The 26,544-nt window shown below is 43.6% G+C and overlaps 4 protein-coding genes across 5 annotated transcripts in view; 2 read left to right on the forward strand and 2 right to left on the reverse strand.

The window, feature by feature from the left end:
- The window catches only part of LOC5507668 (Fanconi anemia group D2 protein), a 33,615-nt gene extending 21,890 nt beyond the window's left edge, over positions 1–11,725 (forward strand). For both annotated transcript variants that reach the window (XM_048730815.1, XM_048730816.1), the window contains exons 38-47: positions 265–387; positions 548–647; positions 733–801; positions 2,010–2,048; positions 2,312–2,386; positions 2,592–2,666; positions 7,171–7,248; positions 7,910–8,077; positions 10,453–10,486; positions 10,626–11,725. In XM_048730815.1, the coding sequence (XP_048586772.1) occupies positions 265–387; positions 548–647; positions 733–801; positions 2,010–2,048; positions 2,312–2,386; positions 2,592–2,666; positions 7,171–7,248; positions 7,910–8,077; positions 10,453–10,486; positions 10,626–10,669 (805 nt within the window). In that variant the 3' untranslated portion in view covers positions 10,670–11,725. The remainder of the gene's footprint in view (positions 1–264; positions 388–547; positions 648–732; positions 802–2,009; positions 2,049–2,311; positions 2,387–2,591; positions 2,667–7,170; positions 7,249–7,909; positions 8,078–10,452; positions 10,487–10,625) is intronic.
- Positions 11,726–12,101: 376 nt separating this feature from the next.
- Positions 12,102–12,694, reverse strand: LOC125563034. Its single transcript, XM_048727683.1, has 2 exons — positions 12,598–12,694; positions 12,102–12,478 (listed from the first exon to the last, which is right to left on the reverse strand). The coding sequence occupies exons 1-2, from the start codon at positions 12,692–12,694 to the stop codon at positions 12,102–12,104; spliced, it is 474 nt and encodes a 157-aa protein (XP_048583640.1).
- A 1,950-nt stretch (positions 12,695–14,644) lies between these two features.
- On the reverse strand, positions 14,645–18,196 carry LOC125563036 (uncharacterized protein K02A2.6-like). Its single transcript, XM_048727692.1, has one exon. The coding sequence runs from the start codon at positions 18,194–18,196 to the stop codon at positions 14,645–14,647; it is 3,552 nt and encodes a 1,183-aa protein (XP_048583649.1).
- Positions 18,197–18,801: 605 nt separating this feature from the next.
- LOC125568720 (beta-1,3-galactosyltransferase 6-like) lies at positions 18,802–20,834 on the forward strand. Its single transcript, XM_048730818.1, has one exon. The coding sequence runs from the start codon at positions 18,905–18,907 to the stop codon at positions 20,000–20,002; it is 1,098 nt and encodes a 365-aa protein (XP_048586775.1). The 5' UTR covers positions 18,802–18,904; the 3' UTR covers positions 20,003–20,834.
- Positions 20,835–26,544: the final 5,710 nt, after the last annotated feature.

Below are 26,544 nucleotides of genomic sequence, written 5' to 3' on the forward strand. Positions count from 1 at the left end.
GATGTTGATCTTGTTATCTTTGATGCTGATCATATGTTCTATGCTGCTGACCATATGTTCTGATGTTGATCATATGTTCCTTGATGTTGATAATGTTGTATGATGCTTATCATGTGTTCTGTGATGCCGATCATATGATGCCATTTATGTGCTCTATAATGTTGATCTTGTGTTATTTGTTGATGATCATATGTTCTATGAGCTGATCATATATTCTGATGCTGACCATATGCTCTATAAATACTGATCGTGTATTCTTGACAGGTTTCACCTGTCATTCTCTGAAGACTCCATGGCAACAGTAGAGGAGATCTCAGCAGGTGCCTTGCCTGAGCTGATGGAAGAAGAGAGCACTGGGGCGTCGACTTCTTACCCAACCCTGAACAGGTTTGGAATATGCATGTACTGTTACCAAGGATACTGTTACCAAGGATACTGTAGATAGAGCAGGAAATTATATGTAATGCCCAGTATGTATCGTCCATCCTGCCTCCAGATAAGTTATACTGTATTTGATGGTTGATAATATTATTGTTATCTCGTACAGATCCACGATGCCGTCATTCTATCGCGCTATGCTGGAAGAGCTTAACTCACATCTTAAGCTAACTCAGGCTACACCTATCAAGAGAGCTGACCTTGAACAGGTACTAAAAATTGCAATAAACTTTTCATTCACGTTGTTCCTTTTTATTCATCTGTGAATAATGATTTGTATTTTATCTCCTTAAGGCTCAAGAGCGACTCATAAAGTTGAATATCGTTGTCAGAGAGTTCCATATTCTCATCAACATCGTCAAGGTACGCTGTGATCATATGATGTGCGTTTGTACCAAAGGGGGGAGGGGTGGGGTCGCCAAGGTACGTCAGGGTTACATGTGTTTTGTTAGTACCAGAGGGGGGTAAGGGTTAAGTCACCAATTGTGGTCATGGGAACCGAGAAATTCGGACAGTTTTCTTATGTATTTTCGCTTCAAGTTCAAAAGGTCAAAACCGTTTTTTAATAGTTATTGTTCGCAATAACAAACATCGAAGCGAACAAAGCAGGAGCTATTGATTATTTTGATCGGGATTTTTTTATAGTGCTTTGCAGTCCGCATTAGTTACAAGATTTACCAGTACTGAAAATGTAAAGTCTGTTCAAGAGGAGTCTCTTTACGAGTTCATTAAGCGGCGAGAGTCTTCTGTGCTGCCGACCGGCTACGGGAAATCGCTGATTTTCCAGCTTATTTCCGCCGTTTGGTCTCGCCTTAACGATAGTGGATTCAACTATCCCAAACAAGCGATTGTACTGGTCATTTGCACCCTTTCCCACTGATTTAGTGGATTCAACTATCCCAAACAAGCGATTGTACTGGTCATTTGCACCCTTTCCCACTGATTTCTTTGATAGACTCGTTCTGAGGCTAACTGCGAGCTTATCCGTGATTTTCTCCTTCTTGGAGCGCTTTCCCGGGAAAATGTTTCACATTTCCCTCCTCCTTGTTGCGCAGATTCTTGTCACTATCTCTACAGTAATGATCCCGTGGGATTTCAGATGAATTTTGCTGTTATTAAATCGGGTTTTCATGCGCTTTTCATACTCGTTAACTCGATTCCCGAGCGAAGAGATGTTTACATCCAAGGTAGCACCACGTGAAACTGACACATGCTAATCAAAAACGTTAACATGGAAGTGAGGCATAGGTCGAAATAGCGCTTCGAGAGTCCAGAGCCTCGTCTCAAGCTCGCTGGCCACTAAATAGAGAGACGTTCGAGGCACTGGAACCAGGGTAACGTGATGTGTGTTCATGCCAGAGGAGGAAAGGATTGTTTCGCCAAGGTCGCATATGTGTTCGTACCAAGTGGTCGGCTCATGGTACGTCAAGACCACGTGATGTGTGCTCGTACCAGAGGGGGAAGGGCTGAGTCGCGAATATCACGTGATGTGTGATCGTACCAAAGGGGGTTGGTGTCGGAATGAGGAAGGCGAGCATCAGATCTGACTGGATGCATATTTTGTCTTACAGGCGTTTGAACAGCGATCTGTGCTCTCATCAGCGCTCAAGGTATTCTGAGAATACCGTACAGTTATTATTTATACCGCAAATTAGATACGCAAGAGGTTTAGAGAAGGATCTATAAACGTTACATTGTTTGCGTGTTTCAGTATGGTTGTATCTTTGTGGAATCGTTTAGATATTACGTTGTTTACGTCTTTCAATATGTCTGTATCTTTGTGGAATCGTTTAAATGTTGCATTGTTTATGTGTTTTAGTATGGCTGAATCTTTATGGAATCGTTAAAACCTTACATTATTCATGTGTTTCAGTATGGCCGTATCTTTGTGGAATCGTTTCTCAAGCTTGGTATGCCGATTCTTGATCAGATGCTGAGATCTCACAAGGTACTGCTCTGTGGATTTTGCTAACTTTGTTATTTGATAATGATGACTTTTAAATACCAACAATACAGTATACCCAACTCACATCGCTGGCATATTAGGACATCATTAATAATATGGCTCTCTTCTGGGTCTATTTTCTATTCTATTTCCTACACTAGTTTTGACTTATGAATAAAGTGTTGAATTGTTGACTTTGCTATGACAGGATGAAGTTCACGGGCTTCTCAAGAACCTGCAGCAGAGTACGAGATGCCTGCAACACTTCTGTAGTCACACCAAGGTAAGACGATCTACCAGCAACACTTCTGCAGTCACACCAAGGTGAGACGATCTACTTGCAACACTTCTGTAGTCACACCAAGGTAAGACGATTTGCCTGCAACACTTCTGTAGTCACACCAAGGTAAGACGATTTGCCTGCAACACTTCTGTAGTCACACCAAGGTAAGACGATCTACATGCAACACTTCTGCAGTCACACCAAGGTAAGACGATCTACATGCAACACTTCTGTAGTCACACCAAGGTAAGACGATCTACATGCAACACTTCTGTAGTCACACCAAGGTAAGACGATCTACTTGCAACACTTCTGCAGTCACACCAAGGTAAGACGATCTACATGCAACACTCCTGTAGTCACACCAAGGTAAGACGATCTACAGTCAACACTTCTGTAGTCACACCAAGGTAAGACGATCTACCAGCAACACTTCTGTAGTCACACCAAGGTGAGACGATCTACATGCAACACTTCTGTAGTCACACCAAGGTAAGACGATCTACTTGCAACACTTCTGTAGTCACACCAAGGTAAGACGATCTACTTGCAACACTTCTGTAGTCACACCAAGGTGAGACGATCTACAGGCAACACTTCTGTAGTCACACCAAGGTAAGACGATCTACTTGCAACACGTCTGTAGTCACACCAAGGTAAGACGATCTACTTGCAACACTTCTGTAGTCACACCAAGGTAAGACGATCTACATGCAACACTTCTGCAGTCACACCAAGGTAAGACGGTCTACTTGCAACACTCCTGTAGTCACACCAAGGTAAGACGATCTACTTGCAACATTTCTGTAGTCACACCAAGGTGAGACGATCTACTTGCAACACTTCTGTAGTCACACCAAAGTGAGACGATCTACTTGCAACACTTCTGTAGTCACACCAAGGTGAGACGATCTACCAGCAACGCTTCTGTAGTCACACCAAGGTGAGACGATCTACTTGCAACACTTCTGTAGTCACACCAAGGTAAGACGATCTACTTGCAACATTTCTGTAGTCATACCAAGGTAAGACGATCTACATGCAACACTTCTGTAGTCACACAAAGGTGAGACGATCTACATGCAACACTCCTGTAGTCACACCAAGGTAAGACGATCTACTTGCAACATTTCTGTAGTCATACCAAGGTAAGACGATCTACTTGCAACACTTCTGTAGTCACACTAAGGTGAGACGATCTACCAGCAACGCTTCTGTAGTCACACCAAGGTGAGACGATCTACATGCAACACTTCTGTAGTCACACCAAGGTGAGACGATCTACATGCAACACTTCTGTAGTCACACCAAGGTAAGACGATCTACTTGCAACACTTCTGTAGTCACACCAAGGTAAGACAATCTACATGCAACACTTCTGTAGTCACACCAAGGTAAGACGATCTACATGCAACACTTCTGTAGTCACACCAAGGTGAGACGATCTACTTGGAACACTTCTGTAGTCACACCAAGGTGAGACGATCTACTTGCAATACTTCTGTAGTCACACCAAGGTGAGGCGATCTACATGCAACACTTCTGTAGTCATACCAAGGTAAGACGATCTACATGCAACACTCCTGTAGTCACACCAAGGTGAGACGATCTACTTGCAACACTTCTGTAGTCACACCAAGGTAAGACGATCTACAGGCAACACTTCTGTAGTCACACCAAGGTGAGACGATCTACTTGCAACACTTCTGTAGTCACACCAAGGTAAGACGATCTACTTGCAACACTTCTGTAGTCACACCAAGGTAAGACGATCTACTTGCAACACTTCTGTAGTCACACCAAGGTAAGACGATCTACTTGCAACACTTCTGTAGTCACACCAAGGTAAGACGATCTACTTGCAACACTTCTGTAGTCACACCAAGGTAAGACGATCTACTTGCAACACTTCTGCAGTCACACCAAGGTAAGACGATCTACATGCAACACTTCTGTAGTCACACCAAGGTAAGACGATCTACTTGCAACACTTCTGTAGTCACACCAAGGTAAGACGGTCTACCAGCAACACTTCTGTAGTCACACCAAGGTAAGACGATCTACTTGCAACACTTCTGTAGTCACACCAAGGTGAGACGATCTACTTGCAACACTTCTGTAGTCACACCAAGGTAAGACGATCTACTTGCAACACTTCTGTAGTCACACCAAGGTAAGACGGTCTACCAGCAACACTTCTGTAGTCACACCAAGGTAAGACGATCTACTTGCAACACTTCTGTAGTCACACCAAGGTAAGACGATCTACTTGCAATACTTCTGTAGTCACACCAAGGTGAGACGATCTACTTGCAACACTTCTGTAGTCACACCAAGGTAAGACGATCTACTTGCAACACTTCTGTAGTCACACCAAGGTAAAACGATCTACTTGCAACACTTCTGTAGTCACACCAAGGTGAGACGATCTACTTGCAATACTTCTGTAGTCACACCAAGGTGAGACGATCTACTTGCAACACTTCTGTAGTCACACCAAGGTAAGACGATCTACCAGCAACACTTCTGTAGTCACACCAAGGTAAGACGATCTACTTGCAACACTTCTGTAGTCACACCAAGGTGAGACGATCTACTTGCAATACTTCTGTAGTCACACCAAGGTAAGACGATCTACTTGCAACACTTCTGTAGTCACACCAAGGTAAGACGATCTACTTGCAATACTTCTGTAGTCACACCAAGGTAAGACGATCTACTTGCAACACTTCTGTAGTCACACCAAGGTAAGACGATCTACTTGCAATACTTCTGTAGTCACACCAAGGTAAGACGATCTACTTGCAACACTTCTGTAGTCACACCAAGGTGAGACGATCTACAGGCAACACTTCTGTAGTCACACCAAGGTGAGACGATCTACTTGCAACACTTCTGTAGTCACACCAAGGTGAGACGATCTACTTGCAACACTTCTGTAGTCACACCAAGGTGAGACGATCTACTTGCAACACTTCTGTAGTCATACCAAGGTGAGACGATCTGCTTGCAACACTCCTGTAGTCACACCAAGGTAAGACGATCTACTTGCAACACTTCTGTAGTCACACCAAGGTGAGACGATCTACTTGCAACACTTCTGTAGTCACACCAAGGTGAGACGATCTACAGGCAACACTTCTGTAGTCACACCAAGGTGAGACGATCTACTTGCAACACTTCTGTAGTCACACCAAGGTGAGACGATCTACAGGCAACACTTCTGTAGTCACACCAAGGTGAGACGATCTACTTGCAACACTTCTGTAGTCACACCAAGGTAAGACGATCTACTTGCAACACTTCTGTAGTCACACCAAGGTGAGACGATCTACAGGCAACACTTCTGTAGTCACACCAAGGTGAGACGATCTACTTGCAACACTTCTGTAGTCACACCAAGGTGAGACGATCTACTTGCAACACTTCTGTAGTCACACCAAGGTAAGACGATCTACTTGCAACACTTCTGTAGTCACACCAAGGTAAGACGATCTACTTGCAACACTCCTGTAGTCACACCAAGGTAAGACGATCTACTTGCAACACTTCTGTAGTCACACCAAGGTAAGACGATCTACTTGCAACACGTCTGTAGTCACACCAAGGTAAGACGATCTACATGCAACACTTCTGTAGTCACACCAAGGTGAGACGATCTACTTGCAACACTTCTGCAGTCACACCAAGGTGAGACGATCTACTTGCAACACTTCTGTAGTCACACCAAGGTAAGACGATCTACCAGCAACACTTCTGTAGTCACACCAAGGTAAGACGATCTACTTGCAACATTTCTGTAGTCATACCAAGGTAAGACGATCTACTTGCAACACTTCTGTAGTCACACCAAGGTGAGACGATCTACCAGCAACACTTCTGTAGTCACACCAAGGTAAGACGATCTACTTGCAACACTTCTGTAGTCACACCAAGGTAAGACGATCTACTTGCAACACGTCTGTAGTCACACCAAGGTAAGACGATCTACATGCAACACTTCTGTAGTCACACCAAGGTGAGACGATCTACTTGCAACACTTCTGCAGTCACACCAAGGTGAGACGATCTACTTGCAACACTTCTGTAGTCACACCAAGGTAAGACGATCTACCAGCAACACTTCTGTAGTCACACCAAGGTAAGACGATCTACTTGCAACACTTCTGTAGTCACACCAAGGTGAGACGATCTACTTGCAACACTTCTGTAGTCACACCAAGGTAAGACGATCTACTTGCAACACTTCTGTAGTCACACCAAGGTAAGACGATCTACTTGCAACACTTCTGTAGTCACACCAAGGTGAGACGATCTACTTGCTGTCGCATGCTAACGTTAGACTTTGACCATGTCAGGTTACTAAATACATAGCGCTGACCAATCACGTGCCAGCTGTCACATGCTAACGTCAGACTTTGACCTTGTCAGGTTACTAAAGACATAGCGCTGACCAATCACGTGCCAGCTGTCACATGCTAACGTTAGACTTTGACCATGTCAGGTTACTAAGGACATTGCGCTGACCAATCACGTGCCAGCTGTCAAGAGGACGCTAGAGCTGTTTGTTTTTCGAGTCAAGGTGAGCGGTGGAATTTTGTAACAACTTTCAACGGTCTTCTTGTGTAGCTGGTGTAATGTGGGCTACGACAGATAACCTTATTTGAAATAGCTGTATTTAACAATTATCCCGTGTTCTCGATCAAGATTGAAGGCTGCCTCGGTAAAAAGTCTGTAAACAGACTACCTTATTGGTGCTTTATTTTACCAATAGTTATTAACAATGCCCTGTGCTTGAATGACTTTGCGCGTACCAGGATTGCTAAAATTTGTTGCTTTTCATTGACAGCGTTTGAGTGTAACTCGATAATAGGCTTATGGAATTTAAAAGTGAAAGTGTGAGTTAGGGATGGCCAAGCGGGAGAAAAAAAAATAGGAAAAACAAGAGGATAAAAGGAAAAGGATCAATTATCTAAAATGAGCGATACTGTGTATTCATGTCCCGAAACAATTTGGCATATCAAACTACTTACGTGACTTTGATTCAACAGTGATTTTTAAGATAGTTGTTATAAAGGCGATAAATAGTTTCTCTTATCTCTCTCTTGTGGGGTATTGTCTCGCTGGCTTCTATTCGGTCTCACCTGTCAACCTTCCCGACACCCCCTCTCCCCCCACTTCCCCACTTCACTTCCGTTTTCGTGTGATTACGGTCATATTAACTATCAGTCTGGGTCCTTCAGGCCATGCTCACCCTCAACAAATGCCACGAGGCGTTCTGGCTCGGCAACCTGAAGAACCGTGACATCCAAGGTCAAGAGATCCTTTCCCAGCAGTCTCAGCGCGCCGCCGACGACAATCCCGAGGGGGAAGAGGAGGGGATGGACATGGACGAGGAAGACTTAGACGAGGTACGGTAGTGAACACGCCTATAAAGTTCATAACAATCGCGCCGTTGTCAGAAGATTATTGGTAATCGAATATTCTCTGGGGGTAGGGTTGTCTCTGAGGGTAGGGTTGTCACTGGGGTAGGGTTGTCTTAGGGGGTAGGATTGTGTCCGGGGTGGTAGGGTTGTCTCTGGGGGTAGGGTTGTGTCCGGGGTGGTAGGGTTGTCTCTGGGGGTAGGGTTGTCTCTGTGGGTAGGGTTGTGTCGGGGGTAGGGTTGTCTCTGTGGGTAGGGTTGTGTCGGGGGTAGGGTTGTCTCTGTGGGTAGGGTTGTGTCGGGGGTAGGGTTGTCTCTGTGGGTAGGCTTGTCCCTGGGGGTAGGGTTGTCTCAGGGGGTAGGGTTGTCTCTGGGGGTAGGGTTGTGTCGGGGGTAGGGTTGTCTCTGGGTAAAGGGTTGTCTCTGGGTAAAGGGTTGTCTCTGGGGGTAAGGTTGTCCCTGGGGGTAGGGTTGTCCCTGGGGGTAGGGTTGTCTCTGGGGGTAGGGTTGTCTCTGGGGGTAGGGTTGCCTTAGGGGGTAGGGTTGTCCCTGTGGGTAGGGTTGTCCCTGTGGGTAGGGTTGTCTCTGGGGGTAGGGTTGTCTCTGGGGGTAGGGCTGTCTCAGGGGGTAGGGCTGTCTCCGGGGGTAGGGCTGTCCCTGTGGGTAGGGTTGTCTCTGGGGGTAGGGTTGTCTCTGGGGGTAGGGTTGTCTCAGGGGGTAGGGCTGTCTCCGGGGGTAGGGTTGTCTCAGGAGGTAGGGTTGTCTCTGGGGGTAGGGTTGTCTCTGGGGGTAGGGCTGTCTCTGGGGGTAGGGCTGTCTCTGGGGGTAGGGTTGTCTCTGGGGGTAGGGTTGTCTCTGGGGGTAGGGTTGCCTTAGGGGGTAGGGTTGTCCCTGTGGGTAGGGTTGTCTCTGGGGGTAGGGTTGTCTCTGGGGGTAGGGTTGTCTCAGGGGGTAGGGTTGTCTCAGGGGGTAGGGCTGTCTCTGGGGGTAGGGTTGTCTCTGGGGGTAGGGCTGTCTCTGTGGGTAGGGTTGTGTCTGGGGTAGGGTTGTCCCTGGGGGTAGTGCTGTCTCTGGGGGTAGTGTTGTCTCAGGGGGTAGGGCTGTCGCAGGGGGTAGGGCTTTCTCTGGTGGTAGGGTTGTCTCTGGGGGTAGGGTTGTCTCTGGGGGTAGGGTTGTCTCTGGGGGTAGGGTTGTCTCTGGGGGTAGGGTTGTCCCTGTGGGTAGGGTTGTCTCAGGGGGTAGGGTTGTCTTAGGGGGTAGGGCTGTCTCCGGGGGTAGGGCTGTCTCTGGGGGTAGGGTTGTCCCTTTGGGTAGGGTTGTCTCAGGGGGTAGGGTTGTCTCTGTGGGTAGGGTTGTCTCTGGGGGTAGTGTTGTCTCAGGGGGTAGGGCTGTCTCTGGGGGTAGGGCTGTCTCTGGGGGTAGGGTTGTGTCGGGGGTAGGGTTGTCCCTGGGGGTAGGGCTGTCTCAGGGGGTAGGGTTGTCTCTGGGGGTAGGGTTGTCTCTGGGTAAAGGGTTGTCTCTGTGGGTAGGGTTGTCTCTGGGTAAAGGGTTGTCTCTGGGGGTAGGGTTGTCTCTGGGTAAAGGGTTGTCTCTGGGTGATCAAAGGTTCTTTTTCGTTGTTCAAGGAAGTGTTTTGAATGTGACTACACGCGTGATCAAAGGTTCTTTTTCGTTGTTCAAGGAAGTGTTTTGAACGTGACTGCAAGGATGATCAAAGGTTCTTTTTTGTTGGTCAAGGTTATGTTGTGTACGTGACTACACGGGTGATTAAAGGTTCTTTTTCGTTGTTCAAGGAAGTGTTGTGAACATGACTACAGTTATCAAAGGTTCTTTGTTCAAGAATCTGGTGTGAACGTGACCACACAGGGAATCAAAGCTTCTTTCTGGTTGTTCAAAGAAGTGTTTTTTTTTTCTTTGTTGTAGCCGTGATGGTTATTACTATTTGAATTAGCTAACCAAGATGAGAAAAATCCACCAAAGAAAAATTTTAATGAACTTTCAAATGCGTATCCTTACAAGCGTTTAGAGTCTTGGAATAAAATGACGAGGATTAAAAGATTCCTGGTAAATATAGACTATTGCATTATTTACCAAATAAATTATTGACGAAATACAGGGGTACGGTTCAAGCGCGTACCCGGGATTGGCTGAGGGGTGGGTGGGTGGGGGGGGGGGGGCGCAGTCATAAGTATCATATAAAAAAAAGCATAGTATTTGAGGATTCCTTAATAAGAAATGGGGGATGTGGTTGGGGGGGGGGGGGGGGGGGGAGGGCGCGCATCCTCTTGTGTACGCGCTTGCGGTTGATGAATATGAGGTAAGCATGAATTGGTAATACCCTTACTTGAACTCCGTATTTCTAGGTCGAGAGTGCTAGCGTCTTAAGCCACGAAACAGGTACATATCATGTTGTTACCCGTCTTTGTTGTATTCTGTTTTCTCTGTGTTCCTCTTTGTTGTTTTATTTTTTCGTTTTTTTTATATATATTTTTTCATATCTGATTTTTTTGTAAACATTCGGCATTTCTATTTTTAGGAGCTAATGAGGAAGAAGAACCATCTTACAGTGAAAGTTTTTAACCAGATGTTAGTCGAGAGTACAATTTAATTAACTAGCCTCACATTTCTTCAATTTAAATGGATGGGACAATTCACCACAGAAACAATACAAAATCTTCAGGTAACCACGCGATGGCGACTGGATTATGGTAAATGGTGTTATGGTGTTGGAGTCCTGTCATCAACAGGGTGGTGAACAGGGGGTGTCTTTAGATCTTTAAACAATCCATTTTTGTTCTTTCGGGGGTGGTCAGATTTTTATCAGAGAATTCATTCTCCCCCCTCCCCCCCCCAGGAAAAATTAGGTCCACTTTTTCGGATTTCGCACCCCCCCCCCCCCCCCCCCCAAGAAAAATCCTGGGGACGGGCCTGGAGGCCCAGCGGAAATCCACCCCCGGTTCGCAATAGACGCGCTGGGGGCCCAGGGGGTGCGTTCGTACCTCCTACAAAGGCGGAAATCCACCCCCGGTTCGCAATAGACTACTCTGGTTCCGGAGCCTAGAACGTCTCTCGATTTAGTTACTTTCGAGGCTCTGGAACCAGGGTAAGACAAAACATAAAGCATAAAAGAATTAAATAAATATAAAGCATTCTAGATCACTCTTGGGAATCGTTTTTGTTGCCAAATCCGATAGTAAACGTCATCCCGTGGTGATACTACAATGGCATCAAGGGTCAAATTTTTTATCAGAAAACTCACCCCCTTCTAAACACCCCCCACCCCCGTCCACTTTTTCGGATTTCGCACTCCTTGTCACCGGCAGTGACTCGCACCAACATAACAAACACCTATGTACGACTTCTGGACACTTTATTACATTGAACACGGTACTAGAAAAAAAAAATACAGATATTAAGATATACAAGAAAATAATACATAGTAGGTTTCGGTGGCGGAGTTACAATACTGTAGTATGAAAAAAGGTGAATGAAAACGATTTTACCTGTGCAACAATTCTAAGGGCAAATAGACATAAAGGTATGTTTGCCACCAACATACCGGCCACCAAAGGACTATAACAAGAATGTCCTTTCCTTAACTATAATAATAGATCTATGAGTAAACATACAACTCTATTGTTTGGGGAGTGCTTCAATTTTTCAATTGTCTTGCGACGCTGCTTCGAGAAGGCATAGCTTACGCACGTCTCGCCTCATTCTTGCGTAGGCTGTCTTGACAATCACATGGCGCACGATGCCGAACTTTTCTGGTTCTACTTCTTGGACGATTCCCATTGGCCATTGCCCGCGTGGTGTATGATCATCGGCAATAAGGACTGACCTGACTTGAGATTTCTTTGAGGGACAAACCATTTCTCGCGCTCTTCTGAAGCTCTGAGATATTCCGCTGACCAGCTTCGCCAGAATATGTTTGCTAGGTACTGCGCATGTCTCCATCTTCTTGTAAGATTGTCCCTTGTAGAACTCCACAAATCGACCGAATCATCCTCTCCTAGATTCCTCCCGCATGGCTTGCTTTTGGAGGGTTTAACTGCCACTGAACTCCGTTCTTGCGTAGCGCATCTACTATTCGGGCTTTGTTCCAAGTCTTTAGTGCAGCTCTGAGGTCTGCCTCAGCGCCTTTGAAATTCGTACCGTTGTCACTGAAGACTTTTTCAGGTGGGCCTCGCCGGCTTACGAAGCGGGAAAACGCTTGAAGGAATGAATCAGTAGTGAGTTCGTGTGTGCAGCTCGCATTGTTAGACAGGGCAATACGCAGCCATATCTCTTTACTTGACTTCGTTTCTGCTTGATAAGGATCGGACCTAGTCTCCTTTGCAGCCGCCCGAGGTCGGATTTTTGCGTGACCTCGGGCGGCTGCAAAGGAGACTAGATCGGACCAAAATAGTCGATGCCTACAAAAGTAAAGGGTGGGTTGTCAGACGTCACACGCGCTAAAAGTAGAGGTTCCATAATTTGCTATTGAGGTTTCAACTTCCATTTCTTACACTTGATGCTTTTGCTTAATACTCCTCGTACTGCCGCGCCACCTTTGATGATCCAATAACTCTTGCGCACGCTGGACAACACTTGGGTCGCAGCCATGTGACCTTCTAGCAGGTGGTGCTGCTGTACTATTAGGTCTGTGACATGATGTGTCCTTCATAAAATGATGGGATGTCTTGAATTCACATCTAAAAAGGATCTTTCCAGTCTTCCTCCGACTCGTATTAGGCCGTCTTTCATGAATGGCAATAACTATCTAAGAGGACTTGTGTAAGATCCGCTGTTCAAACGCCGACCAGACGCCCTTGTGTAGTCGTGTGTTTTTTGTAAGTTTTCTTCCTTGAGAACTTGTAATTCTTTAGGGAAATGTGAGCACTGTACATACTTGATCAGTGGCTTCTGAGATTTCTTGAACAGTGAGTTCTCCTGTGTGCAGTTGATTTCCACTTAGTTTCCCTTAGCAGATATTTCTTATATCGGAGTAGCCATGCGATGCCTTTCTGTAGACCGTTCTATTATTTCGTCTAGAGATCCTTTGTGATCTTCTTTTACGCTGTGGACTTGCACTTTTACAGGCTTAAAATCTTTAGGGCCTTCAACCTCAGTAAGATGGTTGTGGAGGCCATTCACTTTAATGTTTCTCGAGGAATGCTGGACCATGATGCAACACCTTGATTTTGCAAATGTCGGTTGCTTTAAAGCCGCAAGAGGCAGGGTCGGCTGTATTGAGGTCTGTACTCACATAATACCATTGAGTGGGAGAAGAGACATCGTGAATAGTGGCAAGGCGCAACGAATGTCTTGAACCGTCGGTCTTTGTTTTAAATGCATTGAGTCAGTTCAAAATGCAACTTTAATATCGGGATGTCTAAACCCTTCACTGACTTGTTTTTGCAGTTTCACGGCGACAGTTGCGGCGGTGAGCTCAAGTCTCGGGTTATGGTCTTCAAAGGGGCTTTGCCGAGAAGTAGTGGCCGTTATAACAAATGTGGCAGGTTATTATACATGTGGCCTCAACAAGGACAACAGATAATAATAAACAATGACGAATGCCGGCGCGCTTCTTATCTAAACTAGAACTAAAACAATACCAGATTTACACGGGACATACAACGAGTTATGCAACAATTCTAAGGGTAAATAAACATAAAGATATGTTTGCCTCCAACACTCCCCAAGAAAGACCGTTTCCTACCTCCTACAGTCACAGGGATTAGTAAATGTTTAGGTGTTATCCCGGACGACTAGATCAAATTTTGGACCAAACTGCCAATGTTACACAAAACATCTTTATATTTATAGATACTTCGTTCTATAAATATACAAAGACGGCTTCACAGCGGACCACGGTAGCAGTGACTTAGAGTTATCATTTGATACTTCGTTCTATAAATATGCAAAGACGGCTTCACAGCGGACCGCGGACTGCGGACCACGGTAGCAGTGACTTAGATCAGTTAGATTTATAATTTAATACTTCGTTCTATAAATATGCAAAGACGGCTTCACAGCGGACCGCGGACTGCGGACCATGGTAGCAGTGACTTAGATCAATTGAATAATTTCGTTAGATGAATCAAAAAGACAGCTTCACTGCGGACTGCGGACCACGGCAGTAACGTGGCTCCACAGTGGACGGGTATTCTGAAGTTGCTCAAATCAGTGTTATCGCGGACGACTAGATCAAATTTTGGACCAAACTGACAAGTTGTAAATGAAAATATTTTTTTAACGGACAATTAGGGAGATGTTGCACAAAAAATCATATGTGTTACTATCTATCACTAGACGCACTTAAATCTTTAGAATACACTAAAATACCTGATCTTGTATATTTTCTGCCATTAACCACTGGATTTTGGCGCCTCTATTGACATTGTGAAATAACAATTTATATGGTAATTGTAATGTATTTGAGAAAAACCTTAGGATCAAAACGAATAAACAGTAATGGCGGACTCTCGTTGTTTATTGCTGTTACCCAGAAAACCTTGCGGTCATACAAACAGGAATCCCAAACATTACATACTGCCCCACCCAAGTTTACAACTAAAAGATACTTGCTTGCTGAGGCCAGTAAAAACTATCACATAACCACTTTGGACCATATGAAAAATTCTTGACAAATACTGGGTCATTCACTTGAAATTCTCTGAGTGGCACTAGATTGTCGTGTTGTTTCTTCTGTGCGAGCTGTTTATCTTCTACCCGAGTGCGAATTGTGTCCTGACTAAGGGGGTTTACCAGGTCCAAGCGCGTCTTCAGCTTCCGGTTCATTAATAGCTCACCAGGTGTTTTACCAGTGGTTGCATGAGGTGTGGTACGATAGCTTAGTAGAAATCTGCTTAACTTCGTGTCTAAGTTTTCCTTTTCCCCTCCCATCTTCTTCATTGTTTCCTTGAAAGTGCGAACATATCTTTCAGCAAATCCATTGGATGCTGGGTGTTTAGGTGCTGAAGTGATGTGTTTTATGCCATTCTCAGACATAAAAAGGGCAAATTCTTCACCTATGAAGGCAGTTGCATTATCAGATACAATGATATCAGGCAGTCCATGTACTGAGAAGCATTCTCTTAACTTCTGGATGGTTACTGCAGCAGTACTGGAGTTTGTCTTGAATACCTCGATCCACTTACTATAGGCATCACCGATCACCAGGAACATGTGTCCTTCGAAAGGTCCTGCATAGTCAATATGTATGCGAGACCAAGGTCTAGACGGCCACTCCCACGGATGTAGGGGTGCAGTAGAAGGTGCCTTAGCATTACTCTGGCAGCTTGTGCAATCTTTCACCTTTTGCTCAATATCCGCGTCCAGGCCAGGCCACCAGAAATAGCTTCGGGCTAACATTTTCATGCGAACCATTCCAGGATGTCCATCATGTAGTTCCTGGAGAAGCTTGACTCTTCCTTGAGGAGGAATGACTACGCGAGAGCCCCAGAGTAGACAGCCATCCTGACAGCTAAGTTGGTGCTTTCTATAAGAGTAGGGCTTGAACTCAATGCGATCATTTGAATTGGGCCAACCGGACATTACTTGGTGTCGTACTGCACTAAGAATAGGATCTTTTGAGGTCCAACGCTCAATGTCCTTGACTTTAACGGGTGTGTTGACTTCAAGATGATTCATTACAAACATAATGTCTCCAGGCACTGGAACATTTCTGGTTTCATTTGGCAATGGCAGCCGGCTCAGGCCATCGGCATTACCATTTTTCTGGCCTTCTCGATATACTAAAGTGTATGAGTAGCCTGACAGGAATACCGCCCACCTCAATATGCGTGGTGAGGCTGAGGTCGGTATTTGTTTAGTTGACTGTAGCAGACCCAGCAGGGGTTTGTGATCAGTGTAGATGGTAAAACTCCGTCCATATAAGTATGAGTGGAACTTCCTCACCCCGAACATGATGGCTGCTGCCTCTTTGTCGAGCTGTGAATAGTTCTTTTCGGCTGGGGACAGAGTACGTGAGGCATATGAAATAGGACGTTCAGTCCCATCATCCATCACATGTGAAATAACACAACCAAGACCATATGGTGATGCGTCACAAACAAGGGTTAACTCTCTTTCCAAGCTGTAATGCACTAGAAGTTGTGAAGAGTGAAGTGTGGACTTGGCTTGGTTCCAAGATTTTTCATGTGCTTCACTCCAGTTCCAAGGTGTGTCTTTGACTAACAGCTGATGTAAAGGAGATAGTATTGTAGTGATGTTAGGTATGTAACAAGCGTAATAGTTAAGCATGCCTAAAAAGGCTTGCAGTTCTTTCAGATTAGAAGGTCTCGGTGACTCTTGAATTGCTTTGATTTTCTCGTCAAGGGGGTGGATACCATCTTTGTCTATGCGGTGTCCCAGGTAAGTGACTTCAGGTGCTTGAAAAATGCACTTCGAACGTTTAAGACGGACGCCAGCTTTGTCCAGACGTGACAGGACTTCTGTTAGACTTTTGAGATGATCTGCTGATGTCTTCCCGGCAATGAGAATATCATCTATTCGTACTACAACATTCGGAATACCCTGCAGTAAATTTTCCATTGTGCGTTGGAAAATCCCAGGGGCTGAGGCAATGCCGTAGCACAGTCTATTGTACTCAAATAGGCCTTTATGAGTGGTGATAGTGGTGTACTTCTTTGATTCTTCATCTAACTCAAGTTGTTGATAAGCTTGACTCAGATCTAGTTTTGTAAACTGCACTCCACCTCCCAGTTGAGCTAGCAGATCCTCTGTTTTAGGAATTGGGTAATTGTCAAGTTTGCTAACTTGGTTCAAAGTAACTTTGAAGTCTCCACAAATGCGTATAGACTCATCAGATTTGACAATGGGCACAATGGGTGTTGCCCATTCCGAAAATTGAACTGGACGAATTGTTCCTTCTTCTAACAAACGGTCCAATTCTCTCTCTACCTTCTGACGTCGTGCATATTCTAACGTGCGAGGTTTGAAGTACTTGGGTTTGGCTTGAGGATCAACGTATATCTTTGCTTTCACTCCTTGAATTGTCCCTAGTCCTTCCTTGAATAAATTTTCATGTTTCTTTAGCAGGTCAGACACATCAGGGGATACAGCTTGAACTAGGAAAATCTCTGGCCATGACAACTTAACATGTTGTAACCAATCTCGTCCAAAGAGACTGGGCACCTTGCCTTGTACAACTATAACTGGCAAGTGTTCAAAGAAGTCCTTGTACTTGACTTCCACTACAAGCTTTCCTAAAACTGGAATTGTCTCCCCGGTGTATGTTTTCAAGGTTAGCTTGGTATCTTGCAGATTGAGAGATGAACCCTCAATGTTCTTCAATTGATCAAAAATGTCCTCTCCGATTACTGAAAGTGATGCACCAGTGTCCAGTTCCATTTGAACTTTAAGACCATTTAATTCAACATCTACTACATACGGATTTTGGCGGTTGCCTTGACTGACAGCAAACAATGGATATATATCTTCATCTTCTATTTCTTTATCAGTATCCAGGACATGAATTGCTGGTTTCCCTTGTTTTGGATGGTGGTTTGAATTTGGCTTGGTTGTCTCGGACGACTTTTTTGCTTTTTTGAGACATTTGGCAACAATATGTCCTTTCTTTTTACAATAATGGCACGTGGCCTCCTTGAAACGACATTTTGACGGGTGGTGATTTTTTCCACAACGATAACACTCTTTATTTTCGCTTTTAGAACGCGGTAAGGGCGAAGAACTGACCTTTTTTACAGATGCAGACGTTGAACTTAACGTAGAAGGAGCAGATTGAAGATCGGCCATGTGCTGTGCGGTCGTTTCCATAGACGAAGCAATGTCGTAAGCTTTTTTGAAAGTTAAGTTCTCTTCTGATAGCAAACGCCTTTGGATTCTTTCATTGTTAATTCCAGACACCAGACGATCACGCAGCATATTTTCCAGACTGCCACCAAAATTGCAGTATTCTGCCATGTTTCGTAGAGCCGCTACAAAGTCAGACACGTTCTCCCCGCTCAATCTGAAACGGTTATTGAACTTGTGCCGTTGCACGCTTTCACTCGGTTTTGGGTTGAAATGGCTCTTTACCAAGGAGCACAAGTCAGCATAAGATTTCTCTCCAGGTTTCGCTGGGGCCAGCAGATCAGACATTAATTTGTAGGTTTGTTTCCCTACCGAACTGAGGAGGATTGCACGGCGTATTTTCAAGTCATCGTCAGACGTAGTTACTCCATTTGCTTCAAAATAGAAGTTTAGACGCTCGATATACTGTTCCCATGAATCAGAATCTCTGTCGAATTCGTCTATTTTGCCGTAGGTTGCAATTTCCGAAATCCTCGTCGCCAAAAAATGTAATGTATTTGAGAAAAACCTTAGGATCAAAACGAATAAACAGTAATGGCGGACTCTCGTTGTTTATTGCTGTTACCCAGAAAACCTTGCGGTCATACAAACAGGAATCCCAAACATTACAGTAATAACGATAAACTGTGGGAGCTACAGGTCCATGAAGCGTAACACGTGGAGGTTAGAAAAACCCAGCCTAACCAGCGACAACGATGAACTTTTTTGCCTCCAGAGCGGGCCTGTTCTTTACCATATAACTCTATATCGATCTACAAAGGCCTGGCTAGTTTATTACAAATGTGGCCTACCGTATTACAAATGTGGCCGTTATAACAAATGTGGCAGGTTATTATACATGTGGCCTCAATAAGGACAACAGATAACAATAAACAAATGACGAATGCCGGCTCGCTACTTTTAAATTAGAATTAAAACAATACAAGGTGCTCTTTAGGCCAATAAAACCCTCATCTTTGAGGTGGCGTATGCGTTAATCTGAGCGTTGTTAACGATATGAAGCCTCAGTTCTTTGTGGTTATATGTGTATTTAAAGTGGCTTCTATCACCTACTTTTACCTGAGTGGTGATTACAGAACGCAAACATGGCTGAGAGATATACCGTCGCCTGGATTGACAAATGTACTTTCCAATAGGACTAACCACAAGGGGGAACGAGCAGAGAACTCAAACTCGAGTGCGGATTTTATTAAAAAGATAAAGGTAACGGTTTTTATTGGGATAATCACAGCACCTAAACGTATAGACCGGCGGACAGCTATCAGAGAAACTTGGTTAACAACACTCGATCACTACCCGGAGATAGGGATGGGTTTTTTTACGGATGGACTTGGACTAAGTAAGGATGAAACCTTTGACCTGCAACAAGAGCGAGCGAAGTATGGCGACGTGGAATTTCTACCCCTAAAAGGTGGAGTGCGATTTACACATCGCTTATTGTGGATGATGTTTTTGGCTCTTGAAAAATATGATTTTAAATTCATTCTTAAAGCTGACGACGATTATTTTGTTTGTTTGGAGCATTTGAACTTCGATATCCGCTCCAGACTGCAAGAAAAGTTCTTAGTCTGGGGGTGGTTACACTGTGAGCGCGGTTCCCAGTGGACTGACGAAGGCCTCATCATATTCGGCCGAGATTTTGTCGATGAAATCGTCAAACGAAATCAAACATTACAGTGCCACCCGTTCGGGGACCAAGCAATTGGCTTATGGATAAACGCCCTGGCGCGAGATGGATTAGAAGTGACGTTTTTTGCTGACAACAAAAGGCTGGTTCATTTAAATTCACTCGATTCAGAACCATACGTAAAAAACAGCGATCTCTGCACAAGGCTGCTGGGGATCCACCAGGCGTACCCTGCACGAATGAGAGAGTACTGGAGTTTAGTGAAGACAAACTGGTTTCACGTCAGCTTCGCCGAGGTTCCTAGGGAACCTTTTAAGTCTTATTGTCCATATCCAAGAAAGTTTGAATGGAGGTACTTTGCGTCATCGTGGCGTCATGAGCCGAGCCCTTGCTGGGGAAGTAAGGACGTTTGGTCGTACTTGGAGAAATTCAAATATTTCTCAGGACGACAAGGAAGTAGAAAGTGATTTTTTGTTTGCCTGATGCCTTTTAGGGTTTCCGCGAAATAAAAGTAACGATTAAAAATTTTAAGTAAAAACTACAATGGGTATACAGAGCAAACATCTATTTCTTCCTTCCATCTTTCCGTAAATAAATATTAATGAAAATTCTCGCCCTATTTTGATTAAAAACTAGAACATCTGCTGCTAACATAAACATATCGGTACTGTTTATTGTTGGTAAACAATCATTTAACCTGGCTGGACAATGTAGCATAAACTCATTACCAGTACGTCGAATTATTTTAAATCATCTTCGAACCGTTCCTTTTATCTCTTTTTTTATGTTCCCATCGACGGAATAAGTTCCAAAGATTCTGATTCTTTATTAAACTGAAGAAGTCCTTTGTATAAGTTCATTGGGGAGCAGTCATAATTTATTGGGGGGGGGGGGGGAGGTTACAGTGTTGAATATTTTTTCAGCTCAAAATTTGACCCCACCCCCCAATCTAAGCTCGAAAATACCGACCCTCCCCCAAAAAGGTGACCAAAAAATATGACCCTCCGCCCTTAACTAAAAAAAGGTTTATCCAACAACTTAGGCTCTGCAAACTTTTATTGGTCTTTGTATAGCACCCTAGCTAATTTATATACAATTAATAAGCCCTAGCTAATTTACCCGCAAATGTGGCCTAGCTTATTTATCTACAATTAACAGATTAAATAAGCCTTCAAATGTGGCCTACCGTATCACAAATGTGGCCGTTATAAAAAATGTGGCAGTTTATTGCAAATGTGGCCCCAACAAGGACAACAGATAAAAATAAACAATGACGAATGCCGGCGCGCTATATTTAAATTAGAACTAAAACAATACAAGATTTACACGGGTCATACAATGAGTTGTGCAACAATTCTAAGGGTAAATAAACATAAAGATATGTTTGCCTCCAACACTCCCCAAGAAAGACCGTTTCCTACCTCCTACAGTCACAGGGATTAGTAAATGTTTAGGTGTTATCCCGGACGACTAGATCAAATTTTGTACCAAACTGCCAATGTTACACAAAACATCTTTATATTTATAGATACTTCGTTCTATAAATATACAAAGACGGCTTCACAGCGGACCACGGTAGCAGTGACTTAGATTACTTAGAGTTATCATTTGATACTTCGTTCTATAAATATGCAAAGACGGCTTCACAGCGGACCGCGGACTGCGGACCACGGTAGCAGTGACTTAGATCAGTTAGATTTATAATTTAATACTTAGTTCTATAAATATGCAAAGACCGCTTCACAGCGGACCGCGGACTGCGGACCATGGTAGCAGTGACTTAGATCAATTGAATAATTTCGTTAGATGAATCAAAAAGACAGCTTCACTGCGGACTGCGGACCACGGCAGTAACGTGGCTCCACAGTGGACGGGTATTCTGAAGTTGCTCCAATCAGTGTTATCGCGGACGACTAGATCAAATTTTGGACCAAACTGACAAGTTGTAAATAAAAATAATTTTTTAACGGACAATTAGGGAGATGTTGGACAAAAAATCATATGTGTTACTATCTATCACTAGACGCACTTAAATCTTTAGAATACACTAAAAAACCTGATCTTGTATATTTTCTGCCATTAACCTCTGGATTTTGGCGCCTCTATTGACATTGTGAAATAACAATTTATATGGTAATAACGATAAACTGTGGGAGCTACAGGTCCATGAAGCGTAACACGTGGATGTTAGAAAAACCCAGCCTAACCAGCGACAACGATGAACTTTTTTGCCTCCAGAGCGGGCCTGTTCTTTACCATAGAACTCTATATCGATCTACAAAGGCCTGGCTAGTTTATTACAAATGTGGCCTACCGTATTACAAATGTGGCCGTTATAACAAATGTGGCAGGTTATTATACATGTGGCCTCAATAAGGACAACAGATAACAATAAACAAATGACGAATGCCGGCTCGCTACTTTTAAATTAGAACTAAAACAATACAAGGTGCTCTTTAGGCCAATAAAACCCTCATCTTTGAGGTGGCGTATGCGTTAATCTTAGCGTTGTTAACGATATGAAGCCTCAGTTCTTTGTGGTTATATGTGTATTTAAAGTGGCTTCTATCACCTACTTTTACCTGAGTGGTGATTACAGAACGCAAACATGGCTGAGAGATATACCGTCGCCTGGATTGAGAAATGTACTTTCCAATAGGACTAACCACAAGGGGGAACGAGCAGAGAACTCAAACTCGAGTGCGGATTTTATTAAAAAGATAAAGGTAACGGTTTTTATTGGGATAATCACAGCACCTAAACGTATAGACCGGCGGACAGCTATCAGAGAAACTTGGTTAACAACACTCGATCACTACCCGGAGATAGGGATGGGTTTTTTTACGGATGGACTTGGACTAAGTAAGGATGAAACCTTTGACCTGCAACAAGAGCGGGCGAAGTATGGCGACGTGGAATTTCTACCCCTAAAAGGTGGAGTGCGATTTACATATCGCTTATTGTGGATGATGTTTTTGGCTCTGGAAAAATATGATTTTAAATTCATTCTTAAAGCTGACGACGATTATTTTGTTTGTTTGGAGCATTTGAACTTCGATATCCGCTCCAGACTGCAAGAAAAGTTCTTAGTCTGGGGGTGGTTACACTGTGAGCGCGGTTCCCAGTGGACTGACGAAGGCCTCATCATATTCGGCCGAGATTTTGTCGATGAAATCGTCAAACGAAATCAAACATTACAGTGCCACCCGTTTGGGGACCAAGCAATTGGCTTATGGATAAACGCCCTGGCGCGAGATGGATTAGAAGTGACGTTTTTTGCTGACAACAAAAGGCTGGTTCATATAAATTCACTCGATTCAGAACCATACGTAAAAAACAGCGATCTCTGCACAAGGCTGCTGGGGATCCACCAGGCGTACCCTGCACGAATGAGAGAGTACTGGAGTTTAGTGAAGACAAACTGGTTTCACGTCAGCTTCGCCGAGGTTCCTAGGGAACCTTTTAAGTCTTATTGTCCATATCCAAGAAAGTTTGAATGGAGGTACTTTGCGTCATCGTGGCGTCATGAGCCGAGCCCTTGCTGGGGAAGTAAGGACGTTTGGTCGTACTTGGAGAAATTCAAATATTTCTCAGGACGACAAGGAAGTAGAAAGTGATTTTTTGTTTGCCTGATGCCTTTTAGGGTTTCCGCGAAATAAAAGTAATAATTAAAAACTTTAAGTAAAAACTACAATGGGTATACAGAGCAAACATCTATTTCTTCCTTCCATCTTTCCGTAAATAAATATTAATGAAAATTCTCGCCCTATTTTGATTATAAACTAGAACATGTGTTGCTAACATAAACACATCGGTACTGTTTATTGTTGGTAAACAATCATTTAACCTGGCTGGACAATGTAGCATAAACTCATTACCAGAACGTCGAATTATTTTAAATCATCTTCGAACCGTTCCTTTTATCTCTTTTTTTATGTTCCCATCGACGGAATAAGTTCCAAAGATTCTGATTCTTTATTAAACTGAAGAAGTCCTTTGTATAAGTTCATTGGGGAGCAGTCATAATTTATTGGGGGGGGGGGGGTTACAGTGTTGAATATTTTTTCAGCTCAAAATTTGACCCCACCCCCCAATCTAAGCTCGAAAATACCGACCCTCCCCCAAAAAGGTGACCAAAAAATATGACCCTCCGCCCTTAACTAAAAAAAGGTTTATCCAACAACTTAGGCTCTGCAAACTTTTATTGGTCTTTGTATAGCACCCTAGCTAATTTATATACAATTAATAAGCCCTAGCTAATTTACCCGCAAATGTGGCCTAGCTTATTTATCTACAATTAACAGATTAAATAAGCCTTCAAATGTGGCCTACCGTATCACAAATGTGGCCGTTATAAAAAATGTGGCAGTTTATTGCAAATGTGGCCCCAACAAGGACAACAGATAAAAATAAACAATGACGAATGCCGGCGCGCTATATTTAAATTAGAACTAAAACAATACAAGATTTACACGGGTCATACAATGAGTTGTGCAACAATTCTAAGGGTAAATAAACATAAAGATATGTTTGCCTCCAACACTCCCCAAGAAAGACCGTTTCCTACCTCCTACAGTCACAGGGATTAGTAAATGTTTAGGTGTTATCCCGGACGACTAGATCAAATTTTGGACCAAACTGCCAATGTTACACAAAACATCTTTATATTTATAGATACTTCGTTCTATAAATGTACAAAGACGGCTTCACAGCGGACCACGGTAGCAGTGACTTAGATTACTTAGAGTTATCATTTGATACTTCGTTCTATAAATATGCAAAGACGGCTTCACAGCGGACCGCGGACTGCGGACCACGGTAGCAGTGACTTAGATCAGTTAGATTTATAATTTAATACTTCGTTCTATAAATATGCAAAGACGGCTTCACAGCGGACCGCGGACTGCGGACCATGGTAGCAGTGACTTAGATCAATTGAATAATTTCACAGTGGACGGGTATTCTGAAGTTGCTCCAATCAGTGTTATCCGGACGACTAGATCAAATTTTGGACCAAACTGCCAAGTTGTAAATGAAAATAATTTTTTAACGGACAATTAGGGAGATGTTGCACAAAAAATCATATGTGTTACTATCTATCACTAGACGCACTTAAATCTTTAGAATACACTAAAATACCTGATCTTGTATATTTTCTGCCATTAACCACTGGATTTTGGCGCCTCTATTGACATTGTGAAATAACAATTTATATGGTAATAACGATAAACTGTGGGAGCTACAGGTCCATGAAGCGTAACACGTGGAGGTTAGAAAAACCCAGCCTAACCAGCGACAACGATGAACTTTTTCGCCACCAGAGCGGGCTTGTTCTTACCATATAACTCTATATCGATCTACAAAGGCCTGGCTAAACTAGGCGACATGGCGGCTATAGCCAGGAAAAAATAGGGATTAGATAAGCACCGCATTTAAATAACTGGTATTTCCAACATTCAAAAGAGCCTAGTTACGAAAATGTAAATGCGCGAGGTAGTAGAATCAAGCTTTGGATCGATATTTTTGTGATAGGCGGTAAAAACCTGCTTGAGGTCAAAGTTTTAGAGGACAGCAAGACGAATTTGAATGAAAGAGTAGGTGCTCTTTAGGCCAATAAAACCCTCATCTTTGAGGTGGCGTATGCGTTAATCTGAGCGTTGTTAACGATATGAAGCCTCAGTTCTTTGTGGTTATATGTGTATTTGGAGTGGCTTCTATCTCCTTCTTTTACCTGAGTGGTGATTACAGAACGCAAACATGGCTGAGAGATATACCGTCGCCTGGATTGACAAATGTACTTTCCAATAGGACTAACCACAAGGGGGAACGAGCAGAGAACTCAAACTCGAGTGCGGATTTTATTAAAAAGATAAAGGTAACGGTTTTTATTGGGATAATCACAGCACCTAAACGTATAGACCGGCGGACAGCTATCAGAGAAACTTGGTTAACAACACTCGATCACTACCCGGAGATATGGATGGGTTTTTTTACGGATGGACTTGGACTAAGTAAGGATGAAACCTTTGACCTGCAACAAGAGCGAGCGAAGTATGGCGACGTGGAATTTCTACCCCTAAAAGGTGGAGTGCGATTTACATATCGCTTATTGTGGATGATGTTTTTGGCTCTGGAAAAATATGATTTTAAATTCATTCTTAAAGCTGACGACGATTATTTTGTTTGTTTGGAGCATTTGAACTTCGATATCCGCTCCAGACTGCAAGAAAAGTTCTTAGTCTGGGGGTGGTTACACTGTGAGCGCGGTTCCCAGTGGACTGACGAAGGCCTCATCATATTCGGCCGAGATTTTGTCGATGAAATCGTCAAACGAAATCAAACATTACAGTGCCACCCGTTCGGGGACCAAGCAATTGGCTTATGGATAAACGCCCTGGCGCGAGATGGATTAGAAGTGACGTTTTTTGCTGACAACAAAAGGCTGGTTCATATAAATTCACTCGATTCAGAACCATACGTAAAAAACAGCGATCTCTGCACAAGGCTGCTGGGGATCCACCAGGCGTACCCTGCACGAATGAGAGAGTACTGGAGTTTAGTGAAGACAAACTGGTTTCACGTCAGCTTCGCCGAGGTTCCTAGGGAACCTTTTAAGTCTTATTGTCCATATCCAAGAAAGTTTGAATGGAGGTACTTTGCGTCATCGTGGCGTCATGAGCCGAGCCCTTGCTGGGGAAGTAAGGACGTTTGGTCGTACTTGGAGAAATTCAAATATTTCTCAGGACGACAAGGAAGTAGAAAGTGATTTTTTGTTTGCCTGATGCCTTTTAGGGTTTCCGCGAAATAAAAGTAATAATTAAAAACTTTAAGTAAAAACTACAATGGGTATGCAGAGCAAACATCTATTTCTTCCTTCCATCTTTCCGTAAATAAATATTAATGAAAATTCTCGCCCTATTTTGATTATAAACTAGAACATGTGTTGCTAACATAAACACATCTGTACTGTTTATTGTTGGTAAACAATCATTTAACCTGGCTGGACAAT

Source organism: Nematostella vectensis, chromosome 1 (genome assembly GCF_932526225.1).
Source record: "Nematostella vectensis chromosome 1, jaNemVect1.1, whole genome shotgun sequence".
NCBI classification, from domain to species: domain Eukaryota; kingdom Metazoa; phylum Cnidaria; class Anthozoa; order Actiniaria; family Edwardsiidae; genus Nematostella; species Nematostella vectensis.

Excerpts from the sequence above, each read along its gene's own strand:
- LOC125563034 (XM_048727683.1), bottom strand. The coding sequence starts at position 12,694 with ATGGCTGCGACCCAAGTGTTGTCCAGCGTGCGCAAGAGTTATTGGATC. Across the intron at positions 12,479-12,597 it reads ATTAAGCAAAAGCATCAAGT|TCTCCTTTGCAGCCGCCCGA; the intron begins GTAAGAAATGGA and ends GGTCCGATCTAG.
- LOC125563036 (XM_048727692.1), bottom strand. The coding sequence starts at position 18,196 with ATGTCTGATCTGCTGGCCCCAGCGAAACCTGGAGAGAAATCTTATGCT.
- LOC125568720 (XM_048730818.1), top strand. The coding sequence starts at position 18,905 with ATGAAGCCTCAGTTCTTTGTGGTTATATGTGTATTTAAAGTGGCTTCT.